The sequence below is a fragment of the Apiospora kogelbergensis genome (assembly GCF_038363985.1).
Source record: "Apiospora kogelbergensis strain CBS 113332 chromosome Unknown utg000005l_segment0_segment0, whole genome shotgun sequence".
Taxonomy (NCBI): Eukaryota; Fungi; Ascomycota; class Sordariomycetes; order Amphisphaeriales; family Apiosporaceae; genus Apiospora; species Apiospora kogelbergensis.
The window spans coordinates 4920435-4941807 of NW_027117422.1; the positions used below are offsets into that span (position 1 = coordinate 4920435).

The 21373-nt window shown below is 53.3% G+C and overlaps 8 protein-coding genes across 8 annotated transcripts; 4 read left to right on the forward strand and 4 right to left on the reverse strand.

The window, feature by feature from the left end:
* Positions 1-1403: 1403 nt before the first annotated feature.
* PG998_008250 (ATP-dependent permease MDL2) lies at positions 1404-3803 on the forward strand (the record flags this gene model as incomplete). The annotated part of the gene is made up of 1 exon (XM_066875066.1): positions 1404-3803. One exon carries the CDS (start codon positions 1404-1406, stop codon positions 3801-3803), a length of 2400 nt encoding a protein of 799 aa, XP_066731011.1.
* Positions 3804-4587: 784 nt separating this feature from the next.
* Positions 4588-5694, forward strand: PG998_008251 (monoglyceride lipase; the record flags this gene model as incomplete). The annotated part of the gene is made up of 2 exons (XM_066875067.1): positions 4588-4671; positions 4762-5694. The coding sequence occupies 2 exons, from the start codon at positions 4588-4590 to the stop codon at positions 5692-5694; spliced, it is 1017 nt and encodes a 338-aa protein (XP_066731012.1).
* A 584-nt stretch (positions 5695-6278) lies between these two features.
* PG998_008252 (uncharacterized protein) lies at positions 6279-9032 on the forward strand (the record flags this gene model as incomplete). The annotated part of the gene is made up of 4 exons (XM_066875068.1): positions 6279-6288; positions 6367-6490; positions 6598-8878; positions 8946-9032. The coding sequence occupies 4 exons, from the start codon at positions 6279-6281 to the stop codon at positions 9030-9032; spliced, it is 2502 nt and encodes an 833-aa protein (XP_066731013.1).
* Positions 9033-9695: 663 nt separating this feature from the next.
* Positions 9696-11828, reverse strand: PG998_008253 (uncharacterized protein; the record flags this gene model as incomplete). Its single annotated transcript, XM_066875069.1, has 1 exon — positions 9696-11828. One exon carries the CDS (start codon positions 11826-11828, stop codon positions 9696-9698), a length of 2133 nt encoding a protein of 710 aa, XP_066731014.1.
* Positions 11829-12353: 525 nt separating this feature from the next.
* On the reverse strand, positions 12354-13562 carry PG998_008254 (uncharacterized protein; the record flags this gene model as incomplete). The annotated part of the gene is made up of 2 exons (XM_066875070.1): positions 12354-13259; positions 13407-13562. The coding sequence occupies 2 exons, from the start codon at positions 13560-13562 to the stop codon at positions 12354-12356; spliced, it is 1062 nt and encodes a 353-aa protein (XP_066731015.1).
* A 617-nt stretch (positions 13563-14179) lies between these two features.
* On the reverse strand, positions 14180-16056 carry PG998_008255 (uncharacterized protein; the record flags this gene model as incomplete). Its single annotated transcript, XM_066875071.1, has 3 exons — positions 14180-15365; positions 15437-15827; positions 15885-16056. The coding sequence occupies 3 exons, from the start codon at positions 16054-16056 to the stop codon at positions 14180-14182; spliced, it is 1749 nt and encodes a 582-aa protein (XP_066731016.1).
* Positions 16057-16812: 756 nt separating this feature from the next.
* On the reverse strand, positions 16813-17324 carry PG998_008256 (NADH dehydrogenase iron-sulfur protein 5-A; the record flags this gene model as incomplete). Its single annotated transcript, XM_066875072.1, has 3 exons — positions 17223-17324; positions 17025-17164; positions 16813-16962 (listed from the first exon to the last, which is right to left on the reverse strand). Exons 1-3 carry the CDS (start codon positions 17248-17250, stop codon positions 16813-16815), a joined length of 318 nt encoding a protein of 105 aa, XP_066731017.1. The 5' UTR covers positions 17251-17324.
* Positions 17325-17651: 327 nt separating this feature from the next.
* PG998_008257 (secretory pathway protein Sec39) lies at positions 17652-20541 on the forward strand (the record flags this gene model as incomplete). Its single annotated transcript, XM_066875073.1, has 3 exons — positions 17652-19161; positions 19215-19371; positions 19425-20541. The coding sequence occupies 3 exons, from the start codon at positions 17652-17654 to the stop codon at positions 20539-20541; spliced, it is 2784 nt and encodes a 927-aa protein (XP_066731018.1).
* Positions 20542-21373: the final 832 nt, after the last annotated feature.

Below are 21373 nucleotides of genomic sequence, written 5' to 3' on the forward strand. Positions count from 1 at the left end.
GAACACGCAAAGTCTGTTTTTGCCTACGTCAAAAATGCTTCTTTCTGATCGTCATATCGCGATATCGACGGGTAGTCGTGCGTGCTAGAGTTACATTGACGTCGACATCCGTGGCTACACGAAAGTCCAGTGTCCGGCCTGTCGGGTTGGCTCAGCTCCGTTTTCACCTGCACTTGAGTTGAATGTAGATTAGTTGTTCTTTGATCGCAGCATTCTGGAAGGTAATTATCGGTCCACAATAACACTATCGACCCGCTAGGCATTCTGCTCAGCTTGAAAGCTTCATTTCCATATAGTAGACAGATCGATATGCCTTACCATCTTGATGTTTGGTGCCCTGCATTTCAGGCGGCCCCTTATTAACAGCTGAAAAGGGGACCAGAGGAAGACGGATCAGCTGGGACAAACACCCCTCAATGCCCATTGCGACATCAGTCAGGATTTTGGGCCATCAGCTAATAATACATAAGTTGCCATGGGCCTGCTAAATGATGGCCCGCCCATAAACACGAAGGTTCCATTTCCAAACACAAACTCAAACTTGACGATATTTCGTATATCAGGCAGTTTTGACTTCTGTCAGATGAAGGATACATGCATCTTGAAGTCTACAGGCTGCGCTGCTACCGTAAAAAGCTGCCCAGCCCCATGCGAAGGAAGGTCAGACAGAGCCTACCTAAGCTACATCCCCCTTGGTGTCGTTCACTACAGCGACCACACCATCTAGTGCATCTTCGATCACGCGCCGATGATTATGAATTTACACATATATTTCAGTGAATTAATGATGGTATCTTGAGTCTAGTAGTTAGGTAAGTCACCCTAATAGACTCATCAAGCATAGAAGATTTGCGATGGGCCTCAATTGATGAATACGACCCCTGAGTCCATTATGCTTTTTGACACGGACTGCCATGACTTTCTTAGGACCAGCCAGCTGCCTCTATGACTCTTTGACGTTAGTAGCCAACACAGAGGGGGTGGGGTGATAGAAACAAAAACAAAAACCTGGCTAATCGAGACTTCGAGAACCAGCTGTCTCGTTCTCGCTCGGAATACCAGATTCAATGATGTTCTCGAGCAAGTTAAAATAGAAGCAGGGCGGGGCATTCTCGGTTCTAAGCCGGCTTACCTGCGAGATCTGCTCGGGGCTAAAAAGTGCCAAGGCGGTTTGCGCTAGCGTATTTCGAGCCAATCTGATGGATGACGACGGGAAGGCTTTCCTGAGATCTTTTGTGGTAGTATCTCCGGGTAAGGGAAAAAAATAACATACCCTTCGGTTTCATGTGGTTCTTGTAAGGGCAGCTTGCGCCAATGTCACCGTAAAAAAATGCGACCGTACAGTACAACAAGATCGATTATTCCCATGACGATATCACCACCCCTCCGATAAATCCTGCATCATGGTTTCGGGAGTGGTGCGACGCGTTGTTCTGCTCCCGCAGCGCAGCGCAAGCTTGGCTCAGCAGTGCGCCGCGCCCTGTCAGCTTCCGTTGCCGTCCTCCAATATCGCCGCCAACGTTTTCCGATACTCCAGCCAGAGAGGAGTCTCCTCTTCGTCCGTACCGACCGCCAAATATGCTCTCTCGCAATCCCGCATGCCTCTCTGCGGGGCATTCGCACCTCGCGAATACGTCACCCGTAACCACGCGCAGAGGTATGCAGCGACCTTCGGCTCTCCAGTGGCACTGTTGCGCCGGTTCTCTTCGACCGATGCTTCCCAGAAAGGCACCTCGGGCACGGTCAAAGCAGCGAGCGAGCCGGTCACAGAGCAAGGGAAGGGAAACGAAAGCACGCCTGGGCACGAAGGGTTCGCAAGAAGTGAGAAAGCGTCGAGAGCTGCTCAAGTCAACCTGAGAGCCCGCCTTTCCAAGGAGAATACGAGTGGCAAAGGCTCAGGCTTTGGTGGCATGGGCGAGATTTGGCGTCTTTTGAAGATTGCACGACCTGAGCTCAAGTTCCTTGGGTTTGCTGTCATCTTGCTCCTCATTTCGTCAGCCGTCACTATGTCCATCCCGCTTTCTGTCGGAAAAATCATGGATCAAGCTACCAAGGACTCATTCGCCGAGACAAGGCTCTTTGGTTTGACGCTGTACCAATTCTTTGCCGCATTCGGGCTCGTCCTCACCATTGGCGCAACGGCCAACTTTGGTCGTATCATCCTACTCCGCATCGCCGGCGAGCGCGTGGTGTCTCGATTACGTTCCCAGCTGTACAAGAAGACTTATGTTCAAGATGCCGAGTTCTTCGACGCCAACAGGGTCGGTGATTTGATTTCCCGGCTGAGTTCAGACACGATCATCGTCGGCAAGAGCATCACACAAAACGTATCCGATGGTCTTAGGTCTTTGGTCAGTGGTGTCGCCGGCCTGACGGCTATGGCTTGGATCAGTCCGGGTTTGACAACAGTCATTTTTGTCACAGGCCCGTTTGTTGCTGCTGCCGCTTTCTTCTACGCCCGAGCAATCCGGAGGGTCAGCCGAGACATCCAAAAGAACCTAGGTACTTTGACCAAGATCGCCGAGGAACGACTCGGTAACGTCAAGACGAGCCAAGCCTTCACGGGTGAGATCCAAGAGGTCCATCGATACAATGGCCAGATTAGGAGAATATTCAACCTCGGTCTGAAAGAGTCGAGATACAGTGCCACGTTCTTCGCATCGACTGGTTGGATGGGCAACATGACTATTCTTGCCCTCCTGTGGTTCGGCGGAGGCTATGTTCGAGAAGGTCTCCTGAGTCTAGGTGATTTGACGTCTTTCATGATGTACACTGCGTTCACAGGATCCAGTCTCTTCGGCGTATCTGGCTTCTTCTCCGAGTTGATGAAGGGTGTTGGTGCCGCCAGTCGACTGTTCGAATTACAGGATAGGGACGCAACAATCGCACCTACCAAGGGTGTCAAGGTCGTATCAGCCCAAGGCCCGATCACGTTCTCCAATGTCTCTTTCGCATATCCTACGCGGCCAGCCGTCAACATCTTTACTAACCTCGACTTCACTATCAACGCCGGCGACAATGTTTGTATTGTTGGGCCTTCCGGCGGTGGCAAGAGTACCGTTGCTGGCTTACTTCTCCGTTTTTACAATCCAACAACGGGTACTCTCACGATTAACGGAGTTGATGTGACCAAAATGAACGTGCGATCTCTTCGTCGCCGTATCGGCGTGGTGTCTCAAGAGCCTGTCTTATTTTCTGGCACGGTTGCGGAGAATATTGCTTACGGTAGACCCAACGCTTCCCGATACGATATCATCTCAGCTGCGCAAAAGGCCAACTGTCAGTTCATAAGCGACTTTCCTCAGGGCTTAGATACCCAGGTTGGCGCAAGAGGTGCGCAGCTTTCTGGAGGGCAAAAGCAGCGAATTGCTATCGCTAGGGCACTACTCAAGGACCCCGATATCCTTATTCTCGACGAGGCCACATCGGCCCTTGATGCCGAGTCCGAGACACTGGTCAACGCTGCTCTCGCGCAGCTGTTGAAGGGGCGCAATACCACCATCTCCATCGCACATCGACTGTCCACTATCAAGAGATCGGACAAAATCATCGTGCTCTCGAACGAGGGCACAGTCGCAGAAATCGGGTCCTACCAAGAGCTCAGCGCCAACAACTCGAGTGCATTCAGCAAGCTCATGGAGTGGCAAATGAGCGGAGGCGAAGCGCCCGAACCACGTTCTCGGAGGCCACCTGAGGAACTATTTGAGGATGAAGCGATTCAGGAGGAGCTTGAGGAGGAGGTAGAAGAGGCAGAGGAGGTTTCCGTGGAGGAGACCAAGGAGGAGCCGAAGCCTCGTAACTAGGGTTTGGCATACATGTTCCGGTACAGGAGGAGCAGCGATGTAGGCTTCTCTCAATGCAGGATGCAGATGTACGCCTTGGACCGGCCTTTTTTGAGAAGGGCCACCAGGCTTAGACATGGGCAGCATTGGTCTAAAGACTATTGCTGGATGTATACTACGCACGCAAGAAGTGTCCCCAGATCTCCACTCGATAGTGTTTTCGGATTAAGAGCTCTGGGTGATCTCAAGTAATAATGAAAACGAAATCCTAATCAGTCAAGGTCGGCAAACGTACATGCACGGGTAGACTTGAATCTTGGGCAAATCAGTGACGGCAATTGGAGAACCTCAGAGCCAAACTGCTTGACTCGTGCAAACACCGGGACTTTTCTGAACAGATGGCCTCCTTTTTCTATGCCAAATTTCCGGGCGGTGAACTCGCGATGCGACGACTTAGCAACGAGGCGCAGGTGGTGTGACCATGTAAGCTGCGGTCAAGCCTACTTCCTACAACCAGCCTTACTTCATTCAGCTTCAATTTTCTGGCATGCACACCTGCGCTTAAACCCACGGGCGTTCGTGTTGATCTTATTTGTTTGTTTGCCCCCTTACGAGCCCGAGCCCGAGCCCATGTACATTGCCTGACCGGTTCCACAGAAACTAAACATCAAATCTCATACGCAATCGTTGTTATCTTGCCTACCAAGTCAGCTTCCACTGCGAATCAATTATCTTCTTTCGTCCATCAATTGATTCGGCGCTCTTCCTCTGACCCGAGACACTAATATCATTACCGACTTCAATAATGGTGCGGGAAGTAGAGGGCACGTTTAAGGTGGCGGACATCGGGAAGATCGGGGAGGCTGACTTGTATACCAAAACATGGCTGGTTCGTCCCAAACCCAAATAATCTGCAAACACTTCCAACGTTGTCATGAGGATCTGCATCAACTAACATATCTTCTTCCCGCCCCGGTAGCCAGATGGACCGCCCAAGGCCAAGCTGATCATGGTGCATGGCTTCAGTGACCACATGGGCCGTTATTACGACTTCTTCCCGACGCTGGCGCGCGCCGGCATTGCTGTCTATGGCTTCGACCAGCGAGGCTGGGGCCGCAGCGTCAAGAAGCCAGCCCAGCGGGGACTGACGGGGCCCACGTCGACAGTGCTGGCCGACATTGCGACCTTCATCCGCGCGCAGCTGCCTTCGACGCCCGACGTGCCCGTCTTCGTGCTGGGCCACTCGATGGGCGGCGGCCAGGTGGCGACGTTGATCAGCAACCCCGCCTATGACGAGCTGGTCGGGCAGGTCCGGGGCTGGCTGCTCGAGTCGCCGTTCATCGGCTTCACGCCAGTCGAGGAGCCGAGCTGGCTGCTCGTCTTCAGCGGCCGGCTCGCGGGCAAGTTCCTGCCGCACATGCACCTCACGCGGCCCATCCCGCCCGAGCACGTGGTGCGCGACCCGCAGGTCCAGCAGAGCATCCGCGACGACGCGCTCATGCACGACACGGGCACGCTCGAGGGGCTCGCGAGCATGCTGGACCGCACTGAGGCGCTGTCGTCGGGCAAGACCAAGCTGAGCCCCAAGGTCCGGAGCCTGCTGCACATGCATGGCGACAGCGACCTTGTCTGCAGCTTTGACAAGTCCAAGGCCTGGTTCGACCGCCAGAAGGCGGCAGGGCTCGAGGACGCGACGTTCAAGAACTACGAGGGCTTCTACCACCAGCTGCATGCAGATCCCGGCAGGGAGACGTTTTACAAGGATGTCGCGGACTGGATACTAGCTAGATGCTCTACTACGGAGGGAACAGGGCAGGCTACCCAGAAAGACGGGAAGGTGGCGTCTGTTGCGACTGATGCTGCTGCTGCTGCTGCTGCTGCCGAGCATGGTGCGCCGGAGCCCAAATTGTGAGCAGAGACGTGACAGGATATGTTTGATAGCCACGATTGTATGTAGAGTCACTTGCCAGCGCCCAATACCAAAGTCGAATTCCTCGCTTATTTGTTTACTATGTATATATATTTATGTCCATTCCTGTCATGCAATATCCCGTTCTGCTCGGTTGACGTAGTGGGAGAGTTGACACAAGAGGGATCAGGGACAGGCGACAAGCTTCGCTGGGTGGGGCGCGGGGCTCTCGACCTTCTCTACCTTCTCTGCTAAGCTTGCGTTACATAAGAAGGATGGACCAACCAGGCGGCAGCTTTGCCCTGGTTTAATACGGGGGCCTGGGTTCGGGCTGAGCTGGAGCCAGCCAGCAACCAAGCAGTCTGTCAATCAACTGTACATACATTCCGCCCAGCCAAAGGGGAAGCAGCGAAACGTGGAAGCTTGAATTCAAAGTACTCTCTCTGTCTTTAGCGAGCCCCCTTAGTTGAAACAACAGACTTCTTTCCCAAGGCACCCTTCGTGCTGGCACTTCTGACCTCTTCATCTGCTTCATTGAGGCTATTTGAAGAAGTCGGCCCTTGAAGGGCCCTTATGCTTTGGCCACGATGAGTTCCCGTACGTTGAATCTGGCCTCATGCTGAACCATTGACTTTCTCGCGTCGCATCTACTTACACATGTCACAACCATAATAGTCAAGCAATTCATCCGCAACGTGCGAGCAGCCAAGACCATCGCCGACGAACGTGCCGTAATCCAAAAAGAGAGTGCCAATATTCGTGCCAGCTTCCGCGAGGAGAGCGGTGATCACAACATCCGGTACGCACATTCCCAAAGCCCACACCTGCGCCTGCACTCTACCGCATTCGTCACCATCGAGTCGAGGCTGTCTGGGAGGAAGCAGCTGTACTGACTGAAGCATGCAGGCGCAACAACGTAGCCAAGCTACTCTACCTCTTCACCCTCGGCGAACGAACCCATTTCGGTCAGATAGAATGCATCAAGCTCCTTGCCTCGGCGCGATTCGCCGACAAGCGCCTGGGACATCTGGCGACCAGTTTGCTCCTCGATGAGAACCAAGAGGTCCTGACCCTGGTGACGAACTCGCTACAGAACGACTTGGGCCACTCCAACCAATATGTCGTCGGCCTTGCTCTTGCAACCTTGGGCAACATCGCTTCGATCGAGATGTCCCGAGATCTGTTCGCCGACATCGAGAAGCTCGTCTCGACAGCCAATCCCTACATCCGGCGGAAAGCAGCTCTGTGCGCCATGAGAATATGTCACAAGGTGCCAGACCTGCAGGAGCACTTCATCGAGAAGGCCTCTGCGCTTCTGTCCGACCGCAACCACGGCGTCTTGCTGTGTGGCCTTACCCTGGTCACCAGCTTCTGCGAGGCTGACGAGGAAGAGGGCGGTGAGGAGGGCATGGTAGACAAGTTCAAGCAATTCGTGCCAAACCTGGTGAGGACGCTGAAGGGGCTTGCCACTTCCGGTTACGCCCCTGAGCATGATGTCACTGGCATCACGGATCCGTTCTTACAGGTCAAGATCCTCAGGCTCCTCCGAGTGCTTGTCCGCGGTGACCCTGAAGGAACTGAGCAAATCAACGACATCCTGGCCCAGGTCGCCACCAACACGGACTCGACCAAGAATGTCGGAAACTCGATCCTGTACGAAGCTGTGCGGACAATCCTGGATATTGATGCCGACTCTGGTTTGCGCGTGCTTGGCGTCAACATCCTAGGAAAGTTCCTTTCCAACCGCGATAACAACATTCGCTATGTTGCTCTCAATACCCTGATCAAGGTTGTCGCCATTGAGCCCAATGCTGTGCAGCGACACCGCAGCACGATCCTCGACTGTCTGAGGGACCCCGATATCAGCATCCGGAGAAGAGCTCTCGAGCTCAGCTTTACCCTGGTTAACGAGAGCAATGTCCGAATTCTCATCCGGGAACTTCTTGCATTCCTCGAGGTCGCCGACAACGAGTTCAAGCCGACCATGACAACCCAGATTGGTCTCGCTGCGGATCGATATGCCCCCAACAAGCGGTGGCATGTTGATACCATGCTGCGTGTTCTGACCCTCGCCGGAAACTTCGTTAAAGAGCCTATCATGTCCTCATTCATTCGCCTCGTGGCAACCACCCCTGAGCTGCAGACCTACGCCGTACAGAAACTTTTCGTCAACCTGAAGAAGGATATCACACAGGAAAGCTTGACCCAGGCCGGAGCATGGTGCATTGGCGAATTTGGAGACTTGCTTCTGCAGGGTGGCCAGTACGAAGAAGAGGAGTTGGTCTCGGAAGTCAAAGAACACGAAATCATTGACCTGTTCTCTTCGATTCTTAACAGCAGCTACGCCACTCAGGTAGCAACCGAGTATATTGTTACGGCATTGGTCAAGCTCAGCACACGATTGAACGATGCTCCTCAAATCGAGAGAGTACGAAGGCTTATCTCATATCACTCGACCAGTTTGGATGTCGAGGTTCAGCAAAGATCTGTCGAGTATAACAACCTTTTCGCCTATGACGAAATTCGCCGAGGTGTTTTGGAGAAGATGCCGCCTCCCCAGATCCGGGAAGCTTCTCGCGTCCTCGGCGAGGCCAGCACTAAGACGAAGAAAGCTGCGAACCGAAGGTCTAAGCTGGTCGCGAAGCCCACCACTGACCAAGATCTTTTGGATCTCATGGGGGATTCCACCAGCATGCCTTTGGCTTCGCCTACCACTGGACCGAGCAACACGGATCTTTTGGCAGACATTCTCGGCGGCGCTACCTCGCCACCGACAGCCGGGTCTCCGGCACCTCAGTCCAATGTCTCGTCAATCATGGACCTCTTCTCACAAGGCCCGTCTGGCTCGCCTGCGCCGACGCAGCCTGCCGCGTCAGCAAGCTCGGACCTGGACATACTTGGTGGTATGGGTACGCCTCCCCCGCAACAACAACAAGCGGCACCGGCCGGCCATCCTTGCTACGACGCAAATGGTGTGAACGTGACTTTGGCACTGCAGCGCAATGCTGAAGGTGCCATCCAGGTCACTGGTCGTTTCCGCAACTCGTCGGGTGGCGAGATTTCCAACGCCGGCTTGCAGGCTGCAGTTCCCAAATCACAGAAGCTGCAGCTCCTCAACATATCGAATACCGAGATTCCTTCCGGCGGTGAGGCAACGCAGCTTATGAGGATTGTGGGCGCTAAAGGGGTAAGCTCGCCGCCATTATTATCTTATTTCCCTTGCTTGAGTCGTTTGCTAACATGTTTTGCCACAGCCTTTGAGGTTACGATTAAGAATAGGTTACACGCATCCCTCGGCGGGACAGGTCATGGACCAGGTCAACTGGACTGAGCCATCGTAGATTATTTACAGGAGCGAATTATGTCAATAAAAGGAGCTTGAGTTTGTTGAACGAGTATGACTTGGTCTTGGGCCACGCCGTTGAGTCTATCGCCAGTTGATCGTCCCAGGTTACCTTATACTATTTACTAACTGGCTCATTGCCAGCTATCCCGTGTCCTGTTACCGATTTACTTCTCCTGGACTTACTTGACCAGTACTACCGATGCCAAGAGAACTGCATACTTGTCTCAATGTACATGTCTTTACTCTACCTCGCACTAAGCATAACTGTTTACTCCAACCCTTCTTCTACAACAAAATGTTTCTTCACGTCACCAGGAACGTTGTATTGCTCATGCAAACATCTCGATTGACTAAGCTAATCCAACCCAGATCGCCCTTACTCTATTCAAGCCCTCTGAGAAGATTGTCTCATGGCCCGTCAATTTGCAAAAGTCCAATCTGAAAGCATCTCAACAAAAAACTCGTCCAGCATAATCCATCTCCCTAGTCTTTGTTGAAAACACTTGGGGTGTCATCGCCGCTTTTCTTGCTCGCATCATTCATCAATATCATTCATAGCCATAGCATCGTGGTCCGTCATTGTACACATCATTCCTGTTCGTTCGGCAAAGCTTTCTGTACCAAGCCCTGCCTCATCTTGTGAGGGCCTTTCACTCCTTCACTGTTGGGAGCGAGGGTACATGTGTAACTCCCATTTCTGGTGAGGCATCGGCCACCACTCTAAGTCCTGAACCCAGGGTCGAAGGGCCTCGTTGACATACCAGAGCGGTGTGAAGCGGTCAAACAGCAAGGTGTGGAACAGGCTGCGCAGCGCGTCCATGTACTCCCGGTCGTAGACGCGGGGCTGCAAGTCGGCCGACAAGGGAACGGGGTCCGTGTCCCGGCGCAGGCGGGCGAACTCGGGCAGCGGATAGGGAGGGCGAAAGTGGGGGTAGTCGGCGTTGTAGGTCTTCATGTAGGGGATCATGGCGGCGCGCTCGTGATCCCGCACGCGGCCCAGCTCCATGGTTCCGCCGCACTTCCAGTCCGGGGCGCGCCAGGGCATGTGCCACTGGGTGCTGTCGACGACGTAGGTGCAGGCCTCGGGGATCGGCTCCAGCTCGCGCAGGGCCAGCGGCATGGTTCCGGCCATCTCGGGCTCCACGCTCCAGAGGTCGCGCTCCAGCGGGATCACCGACACTGTGAGCGGTGAGTAGGCGCTCCAGCCCATGGTGTAGACCCGGATGGCCTCGGCTACGGCTTCGCTGACCTCGTAGAGGGCGCCGTAGACGCAGGATCCCTCGAGGTCTTGCTTTTGGCCGATGTTGTCGTTGATGCCGTGCATGTGCCTGTACACGGGAGCGATAGTCGCGTAGCCCTCCGGATCCTGGCCGCCATCCTGGACGGCGGAGTTTTCATTCAAGACGAAATCCTGGATGGAGCCAGGAGGGGGTGAGGCAGAAGGACTCATGATTAAGTTGTCGCTGTTGATGGTCGGGAGATCGCGACGCCGAGGGCCGCAGATCAGCCAGCGGTAACCCTTCAGCTTGGCGAGGCACAGATACTTGGCCTCGGGGAACTCTGCCTTCATCTTCTTCTGGTCCATAAGCACGCCTGTGGCGAAGTAGTGGCACTTCTTGGGCTCCTGCTCCTGCTCTGGCAGTGCTGCAGGCTCATGGGCGGGCGGTTTCTCCTTCTTCTCCTGAGGGCCATTGCCAACATCTTTCATCTCGATGTCGTCATCTTCAGAAGAAGCCTCAGAAGGTTCCTTAAAGGAAGCTTCGGAAGATCTCTCCAAACGTCGTCCGGCGGGATCGTCGTCGGAGGAGGATGACGAGGAGATCGAGATATGTTGGCTTTGGCTATAGTCGTCATTGCCCTGGCGTCTTCGTCGGACACCTGTTACCTGCACATCTGACGAGGATTCATCGTCGGAAGGGATCACGATAGAGTTTTCCAAGTCAGTGCCAGCCGTTGTGGCACGTCCATCGCCACGATGGGTTGCTTCGGATCCTGAATCCGATGGCACCACAATGCAATCCAGGATGGGCTCCCCGTCATTAACGTCGTTAGTCTGGCGCTCAGTGGCTCCGCCATTGTCACCACCACCACGAACATCACTGGTCTGGTATCGGTGGCTGTCGTCGATGTTGTGGTTGGCAAATTCGGGGTTAGGCATCGGAATTCGGTCCTCGTCCGAATCCGCGTCGACGACAAGGGCCATGGCGTGTCTGCCAAAACGACGACGCGGATCGTAGGCACGATGACCTCCCATGCTGTTCTTACCACTAGGAAGTTCGACGTCCGGCAGACTGTCAAGGTAAGTCTCGATGGAGTCGTCTCTCATGACGGCAGTGGGGTGGATGTCCAAAGCGAGGTTGTTGCTGCTGTTTCTGTCGCTAGCAGCGCTGTAGTTGATGGGAGTGGTGGTGTTCATAACACCAGTCATGGGAGTGTCATGGGGGCTTGATTCCGTGACGCCCTCATGAAGGGGCAAGTTTGGATGAGAAGCAGGCAAGCGACTGCTTGCGTCGCCGTGCCCATGAGCCATGGTGTTTCTCTGCAACGAGGGGCGATAGGCAGTTGGCAAAGGGCCAGTGTTTCCGTTGTTCTGCTGACCTTGCGGGTTGTTGGTGGTGGCAGAATTGTTGCCGCGCAAAAGCGACTCGTCGAAGCTCAGCAATTCGGGCGGGTGGTTGCTCTGCAGATGCGATGCTTGTTCATTGGAGAGAAGTGCTTTAAATTCATCCATGTGGGTAAGGACATAGTCAAACTCGTACAGTTCGACCCTTGGGAGGCTGTTGCCAGCCATGTTGCCTGCCATGTTGCCTGTATGGACTCGGCGACAAGGAAGGGCTTATAGTAAGAGACTGTTTGTTGTATGCCAACCACGAAAACAAGGTGCACGACTACCAGGGAATATTCCGTAAAGGTTTCGCGAACGTGACAAAGGGAAATATTTGTTTAATCGGACAGGTAGTGTCAATGTTGGGCGTGAGAGTGATCACTCGGCGATTGAAACAGGTGCTAACCACCACGCTGAGACGCCTAGGGCTACTATTACTAGCTGACCTGAGCTTCGATTATTCCCTAACAGTACAGGCAGATGGCATGGCGGGGTATTCATAGTTGGGCCCTGTCGATTGTTCCTTTTGGACGAAAATCCTAGACAGGTGGTCCATTCCCTCTCCGTGAAGCTCACGTCGTGGTAATGTGACGGGGCGGCCTGGAAAGGGGTCGGACAGCATCTGTAAAAACAGGGTCTCGTCCAAACATCGGTTATATGGCCTTGGTGGGTTCTATAGTATGCATCTACGGCATCTAAGCTGTCATGTCCCTACCACCACTTCTCGCACAAGACCCGATGAGCCTCCATGTCCAAGCCGTCCTTACTCCTGAGCTTTTCCACGAACGTATCCGTCATGTTTGGCACTCCACACACATACACCACAGCGAACCTCCTCTCAGCCGGTTCCCCAACCGCCTCTTCGACGTCGCTAACGCCCATCCGCCGGCCAAGAAACGTAACCTTAGACGACTCTCCAACCTCTATGGCGCTCTTCTCTTCTCGTCTCCCCTGGGTACCACCTCCCGTCAAGAAAAGCTTGAGCTGGCCCTTGAGCTTCCCGCTCCTCGCTTCCTCCGTTTCTCCATCTCCTCCAAAAATCTTGACCAGCCTGTCTAAGAACAATATTCTGCTGGCGTCCCTCGTCTCATCCTTACTCTCTGCTCCTAACCCCGATTGAGCGGTTGTCCGAAGAGGGTCTTTCGTCGAGTAAAGGAACTTGACCTCAAACGGGAGAGGCGGCACAAGCGAGCTCGCCATGGAGATAAGGGGGTTGATTCCAACCCCGCCTGCGACAAAGACGACCCGACGCAGGGTGTGGACATTGATGCCCGGCGGGGGCCAGACGAAGGAGCCTCCGACGCGGACACGGAGTTCACGGTCGATAATGGTATCCTTGGTAGGCTTCGCCATGCCTTTCTCCTCCCCTTGCCAGAGCCAGGCCGCAGGCGGGTTGGCTGGCGAATTCTGGACAGCCAACTCCAAATAGCCCGGACTTTTCGCCGCGGGCTTCTCTTCATCGTTATCCTTATTCGGACGTGGATCTTTATCACTCACTGCCCTGTCGGCGACGGAAGAAGAAGAAGGCCGGGCTTTAGATGGGGGTGACGTTATGGTGAAGCCGCCCGCCTTGGGCACACCAGGACAGTAAACATCGAGCCACTGGCCTGAGAGGAACTAAAAGCAGTAAAACAATGACATGTTAGCAAGTTACCCTCGGTTCTTTCATTTGATCTAGCAGATCGAATGGATTTGATTATTTACGCGTAATTGGGGGCCATCAAGAGGTATTTCCAGGTGAAAGAGCCGGACTTGGTCATTGACCTCATCAATCTTGCGGAGCACCACTGTGAACAGCGACTGTGAAAGATGTGAGTGGAATGCTACCCAAATCCAACTGGTAAGATGACTGGCCTTGTCTCTCGGCTCTGCAGCTGTTCGCTCAATATGTCCGACTTTGTTGGCAGTGGTTGAGGCCATTCTTAAGGTAGCTTTCCTGGGGAGGCTAGAAAAGGAACGCCTTGATATAGCCTTCGATAGCAAGTGCATCTACCGGGTCTAGTTACTTACCAAATATCACGGCCACATCGATGCACTAAAGCAGGTGCTACACATATGTGTGAAGTATGTAGAGGGTGAGACTGCGTAAGTGAAGTGTTGATGAATTGGGGGTAGAAGCGGGGCACCAAAAGCAAAGGCTGAATGGGGGCAAGGATATCCTCTTCACCCAGCTTGACCAGATCTCTCTTTCTCGGATTGAAACTGGCATGTGCAGTGCTTCTCATATCAAAACGGTATACTGCCTGAAATACTCTACATTACATAAGCCATTCGTCGGTGCGTCAAGCATGCCTTTTCCCTCCCAAGCACTCCTATAACGCCTCTAGCTGTAATGTCTCGACTCAAGAAAGCAAAGTAGTCATACATCGTGAACAATAAATCATGCATGCGCCTCGGTTGAGATGCTCAGATCCAGTTGCCTGTTGGCGGTTCTTTGAATGACTCCCAAGTGCTGCGTTTATCGGAATGTTTCTCCAAGGGAGGAACATCGTTCTCAATGCCCCTGATGTTTCCACCGTGAAATCCGTCGCTCGATATTACAATCCCTGCTCTTCGGCCACTGCTTCCCTCGAGGGGCCTGTGGCACCTAGTAATGTAGGGGTTTCGTCAAAATTCCATGACTTGAGCTCGCGTGAAAATCGATGGTCAGTATCACTGTGTCTTTTTCGCTCGTGATGCCGTCCAAGTTCTTGTTTTGCTGGCTTCTTATGTAGATGTGGACTCCAAAATCGACCTATCGACCTCTTAGGGACGGGCGACGGTGTGCGCCTTACCCACTTGGAATCGGCCAACCTCAATGATACGTGGTTGGTAGGAGTGGGAGGTCCGAGTATGGATTCCTCCGAGACCGAAATGGGAATTCGAGGGCGACCAGGTGGCATTGCCGCGCCAGTGATAGAGGGCGAAGAAAATTGAGCTATATTTCGTTCGAGAACACTTCCCGTGGTTGTCAGATACGTATCGGGTTCGGGGTGCCCAGATGAATCTGAAGCCGCTGAGGAGGGTGGCGAATGTTCATAGTCCGAAACTGAGCAATCTTCGCTGGTCTTTGTGCCCTTTATAGCAAGCGTCACCATGGAAGGGGCAGATGAAACCACTGCGCGTGCCATCCCAATCGCGATGTTGTCTTGCCCGAACCCCCCATCGTCTACGTATTGGGCCAATGAAGGAGTGAGGGAAGGACAGTTGGACTTGAGAGACGAGTACGACGAGTGTCTTGATGCAACTTTTGGGGGCTCAGGTAGTGGACGATAATATTTCTCTGCAACCAGGCCGTCCTGTGAGTCCATACTTGCTTGTGTTGTAGATTGATGATTCGTGTTCGTGTCGGGTTCCAGCTGCGGCGGGCTCCTCAAGCAGTAATTGGATGGGATATCTCTTTGACGGTGCTCGCTGGTAACATTATCTTGACGACCAAAGACGGGTATGGTCAATGGTTTGATTTCGAACGAAAAGCCCGAGTTAGGGGAATCGTTGTCCTCCATGTTGGGAGAATTGACTGGTGTTTTCTCTTCGGGCGACTCGGCGATGAACACACCCGAATCGATTCGTGACAATGATCGTTGGCTCTCTGATCGCGGGATGAGACTCAGCTGAATGAGGTGCTTCAAGGATCGATAGTGGAAACAGAAGGTCGCATAAGGGGAGTCCTTTGGATCAACCAGCAGCCAGTCGTAGAAAGTGGCGTCCTGCGGGTTGTCAACCAGGCCACCACTGGGAGACCTGCAGCGATATCAACGGTTAATCCCCAATAACCCAACTGTTAGAAATTGAGTGATTGCATGCGTACTTACGTTATGCCATATCGATCCTGGCCACGGAATTCGGGTAGTCTCGGGGCACGTCGCTTTCTCCCCTTTGAGCGGAATACTTGGACCTCGATCAGACCCCCATCTTCGGCAGCCGACCTCTTGTCCAGGCCTGCCATGAAGTGGAAGTATCTGGTTTCAATGCCAACTTCATGGACCCCAGATCCGAGATCTATGTCCTGGGACTGGCTTTCAGGCTCATAGAGAGCCCTCACAACGGTTCCCTTGATGGGTCGCTCCGGGTTGCCGTCCTTGCTCGGCTTCATCGAAATGCCCCAAGACGTGATTGGCCGACCGTTCATGAACATTTTGAAGTAAAGGTGAGTAGCCGGCGAGGGCATGCGAAGAACTGAGTATTTGAGCCAGAATTGCTCTCCTATCCGACTTTCAATCCATTGTGGTTATGAATTTAAGGTGAAGGGTGATTTCTTACCAGGCATTGATGGGATATAGACCGAGATTCTGGGTTTCACCTTCTTCTGGCGCGTGGGATCCTCGCCATCTGTAAGTATCATAGAGGCCGAGTCGGGGTGAGGGTACTCTGTGAGTTTCTTTGCCTCAGCACTGGCAACGATCGAGACGTCAATACCCCGAAAGATAGGCATCTTGACGGAGGGCAAAAGAATGCTCGCAGCTAGCAGTAGGCCATGAGATGAACCCGAGAAGTTGAGACTTGAGTGCAAACTCAAGTCAGGCACTTGGAGTTCACGTCTGGTTTGATAATCCCAGCAGCTTAGCTGATGTTTATCCCATTCATCCCATAGTCTGGCCATCATTGTACAGTTGTTTATTCCATATATTACTCTACGGGGCAGTTGATTGTTCCACAGGCTTTTCCACGCGGCAATCGATCGATCCATTCGGCAACTTCTACAGCAGATTCTGCCTGCTCTGCCGGCTGAACCGACCTATCTTGGAAATGGGAATGAGGGGGAGCACGGATGCCCCTTCTAAATTCTCGCTGACTCGTTTCATTCGCACTTTAGTTGCTGCATAAAAACTAAAAATAAGAAGCAACGACAGGAACTAGACCCATTAGAATGTGTTTTTGGAGAAGGCGCAGCTCATTGACGAAACAAACACCTACTTCGTCCCTGAGCCAATGGACGCTCTAGCACATTCTGCCAGCAATTATCAGAATATCCCGCGGGTTTGCGAGCCTGATATTCTGGTCGATTGGGAGCTGGATATGGTAATGGCAACACGTAATCTGTGGGCATAGGACCACCAGTATTTTTGCTTTCCATACCTAGAGGATAGAGTTCAATTGGTGAACATGTGTGTGATCAACGCCTCTATTCCTTACACTGCGGGATCCCCGATATGTACAGATGCAGCTCGCCCCTTCGAGTATCGCGCCCTCATGACTTCTCCAAGACCTTTTTGGTGTCATCTTCCTTGTTCAAGAGCCCCAGGTTCCGTATTTGGCCTGCTGTTGGGGCATTCTCTCCTCCCGCTGATTTGGCCTCGGCCTTTCGGTATGCGACTTGGAGCGCTCTCACGCGGGCGGCCTGTTAGACAGTTGTGTTAGCCCGAGTTTCGGTCGCTATGGATCGGACTTCGTCTGGCTCACTTCTTTCTTGTGGTGCAGGCACTCATAGTAGTCCTCCAGTACGGGGGCGCACTTCGCCTTGCCCGAGTTATCGTCGGCGTTGGTGTTGACGACATAGCAGGCCAGAACCTCTTGCCAGAAGGGGAAGCATCGGCCAGGGCCTGTCGGAAGGCAATTGGATTAGCGACCAGATCAATTGAGTAGCAGGTGTAGACTTACCGCCGGTTAGACCGTATCCGGACGCCATGGTGCAGTGAGGGAGGGCGTGAGGACTTTCGTGAAGCGTTTCTTGGGGATTCGATTGAGCCTCACAAGCTTCTGGGTTGACGTTGAGGTCTAGGAGCTCCAAGCCACCCCAAGCAGGCCGAAGGCCCGAGTTCGAATCGTGGCTGGTGAATGCAAATGCCGGACATCGATTAACCTGCACCAGCCACAATTCCCGTGGATCCAACCCAACCAAAATGACTTGACACATCCCTGCAATGCCGCATACAAGCTACAAGGTAGTTTGCTTGGCAAGAAGTGACGAACGTGGTGCTTTCGCTGTTCGCCGTTGCGCCGCCTTGATACGTATGCTACTCTCACCTCTCAAGTCCTGGTGTTTTACAGCTGGAAGATGTATAGAACCAATAATACAACACGACGACAATGATTTCTCCCGCGAAGATCATCCTGCTCGCGGTCCATCTCGCTACTAAATCCGACATCGACAGCCTAACATCGCTGGCCCTGCGTCATGATAAGGTGCTCCAGACAGAGCTGGTTCTGCGCATCCTTCTGACTTGTCTGCCCGAGACTGTCGACTCCAACAAATATGTCTCGCTCATCGAGTGCCTGAGGTCGGAAGTGGCCGAAGACATTGAGGAAGAACAATGTCCGCCGGTCGACTGGTCTTCAGTCGAACATTTCACAGATGCCGAAGCCGCAAAGAAGGTCCGGAAACTGCGACTACTCCCCCTCAAATCGCCCAATGCGCCCGATGATGTCGCCAAAGATCCCATCAGTCTCTTTTTGATTCACCGCGCCCACCGGGTAGACGAGGAAGCCGGGTTACTGACACAGCTACCCGACTTGATCGTCCCCTTCCTCGATCATGCGCCGTGCATTCGTGCGTGGATGATCTCGGCGCTCCTGCCTCTCCTTCGTCGCAACTATGAATATTACCCATATGCGCCGATACCACAGACCCTGTCAGCATTCGAGCAACTCGACGACCGCGCTGCTGTCAGCGTACTACTCGACCAAACCGGTGTGCGCGAAGAGGACCTATCTCACGTCGGGCGGGATCTGCGCGGCTTACTAGGGCCATGGATCTACCATGAGAAGAGGTGGAAAACTCAAGAGATGGCCGGACATTCCGAGGATTCTGATTCTGAATCAAAGAAGATATCATGCCCGGGTTGGGAAGAGATGCTTGAATGGCTCACTCTGCAAGCATCAAGGTCATGGAGAGTCGCAGTCAAAGCCATCGAAGAATGGGATGGCCCAGAGGATATCGACTTGGGAGACCATGGTACAATGTGGCTTGGAGATGATGAGCAACGCTATCTCGAGCAACGATACGCCAGGGCTGCGTTGGCCTCGGCGTACTTGATCACCGAGGCCTCCGTAGAGGCCTTGTCAGGGGTTAACTCGATCATCACCAAGGTCATGAACATGATGGGAGAAGATCCATGTCCCACTCTGCAAGTAGCCTCGTCCCTGCTGTCGCCCTTACCCGACCTAAGCAGAGAACTTATCGTCTCCGCCCGAAATGCAACATATATGCGTAACGACCTGCTCGAAGAATCCAATGTTCTGACGTCTCCCAAAAAGCTGTCCGCACAACTACTGCATGCACTGACGTTGAGTGCATTTATCCTGACCAAGTCAGGTACACCTTGCAACGTTCGCAGGGCTGGAGAGCTCGCTTTTCTGCAAGACGAACGTGAGCAAAAGGCCGAGGCAAGCAAGTTCCTGCGCAATCTTCGCAACCACGCCCCGAAGACCGAGGATAAATACTGGACGAGAGCTCGCAATGAGTTACTGTGGCTACGAGACTGGGGCGCTGAAGAAGCCTCAGATACTGCTTCGGATCTCTGTATTCAGGGTGTGTTTGGACAACTGGATCGAGAATTCCTCGAGACGGAATGTCTCAAAGCAATCCTTGCGAGCGGCCGTAAGTATTTGAATAGCAAGCAGTCTGGGAACATTGCCGCTGACACTTAGTAGGTTACGCTCTTGCCAGAGCTATATACGAAGACTCCCCTGAACGACCACTGCCAGATGAACTATTGGCAGAGACTATTATTGGGTCGGCGATGACAGCTTACGACAATGCCTCGAATCCGAATAGGACTCGTGGTGGTCTTCTGAAAGCTGATGACATGTAAGATTTCGCTTCGCGAATTAGTGCGCAGACACACTACTGATACCTTTTAGTATTCATGCATTCCCCAAAACCATCCCTGAAGATGGTCCAGCTGCGAGAAAGATTGAGGCTCTGTTGAAGGCCACACACGGCCTTGGCGAGTACCGTCTTGTCCTCAAACAAGGCGAGCCTTTCACTCCCGTAGTGCTACGTGTGCACTCGGATCCAATCTCCATTGTTGGCAAGCTTCTCGAGCAGAACCCGAAGAGCTATACACGCCTTCTTGCGCTTTTAGAGGTTGGTGAGAATATGGTCAAGGCTGGCCTACCAAGTCAAGAGAAAGCCACAAAACATTCTACAGCGCCAGAGTCTGCTCCCGATCAACAGTTTGTGATCGAAAAGCGCATCACGGCAATGTGCGTGGACGCAGCTCTGACCGAAGATGACTTCGAAACCGCGTATTCGTACGTCGTCAACCGCCTGGCTTCCACAGGCGGCCCTGCGCAAAAGAAAGCCGCGAACGGACCTTCGTTCACGGCTTTCGATGAATACTCATGGAAAGCTGCGCTGCAGGCGGGCAAGTACCGTCGCACTAGCCACACCGTACGGCCTACCCATATCGGCACATCCAGCGGAAACCTTGATATCCGTCACTTGGAGCAGCGCATGGAGTGTCTCTCCACCGCCCTAAGAATCGCTCCCCCGGCCACACTGCAAGAGATCTTGAACGTCTTCCGCCGCTGCGAGGAAGAGCTAGACGCTGCTATCAAGGCCGAGGAGCAACAGGAGACGGCGTGGGATAATCAAGGTGATAACGTCCAAGCCATGCCGGGCGGTTTCAATAGCACTGTACCAGCAGGCGTGGTCAAGTATTCTTCTTCGAAATCATCGCGGCAGCAAGAGGAGGCGCCCATGTCGCTGTTCGATTTGTCCAGGGCCACCATGGCGCGAGCTCAGCGCAACTTCTCAGGCCTCTCCAGTCTGCAGCAGAGTAGCAACCAGACCCAGGCCCAGGCCCAGGCCAGGAGTGGCGACCACGGGGACGGCGACCATGACGATGGCGAAGAGGCCGCCCGAGTCAGGAAAAGGGACCAGCTCCGCGAGGCCGCGGTGGGGACTCTGGCATCGGGTGTGGGTTGGCTTATCGGGGCAACACCAGCTGTCGACAAATCTCACGAGAGGGAATAAAGGGGTAAGGGCGACGATGGATAAATGGGCAAATGAGCAAATGACAACTACTATTCTACAACTACTACAGGATGCATACTTAATCAAAATCACGCATCAGTGCCCAAATCTGAAGAAGAGACTTCAATATGCCAGTGTTGGAGTTGATATTACGGAATATGAGGTTCATATTAGGAAACGAAAATAATGAATATGGCAAGTAAACAGTAACATAGTAAGTGGATGAAGACCCATGTGGACACACCCGCCCCCTCTTTCCCTAATCATTGCACATACCTCCTTCGCAAGGCCATTGTGATTCCATTCTCTTTAGCTGCCATCGCTATTAACCCCCTCTCTCACCAGTGTGACATCGCAGGCCGCCCACGGTTCATGAAAGAGGGCTTCCTCCTCGCGTCCGCGATTGCCTTCCGCGCCACCCGGAGGCCCGTCGGGGTCATGGGGAGGACAGGCAAACCAGAAGGCCCGAAATCGTTGGTGGTGTTCATGCTATGTGGTTGAGTTTTGGGGTCAGCGTTCCATACATCAACGTTTTGATATCCACTAGCTGCTGCTTGCTCTACTCGTATTAGTAGCCTAAGGGGAAGCAAAAGAAAGGGTAGATGCGGGCTAGGCTCCGGGGGAATGGGGAATGAAATAAGGGGGTAACAGGGTGCTTTTCACTGTTGTCCCATGACGATTCTATATTCGTACTGACCTGATGATGGTGGTGTTTTCCTTGGTCCAGCATGCCAAATAGCATGACGCGCCTTGCCGATAGGCGTAGTGGTATTCGCTATCGCGGCCCCGTAGGAAATGACTTCGTCGTCGACAACGTCATCGCCCTTGTCAT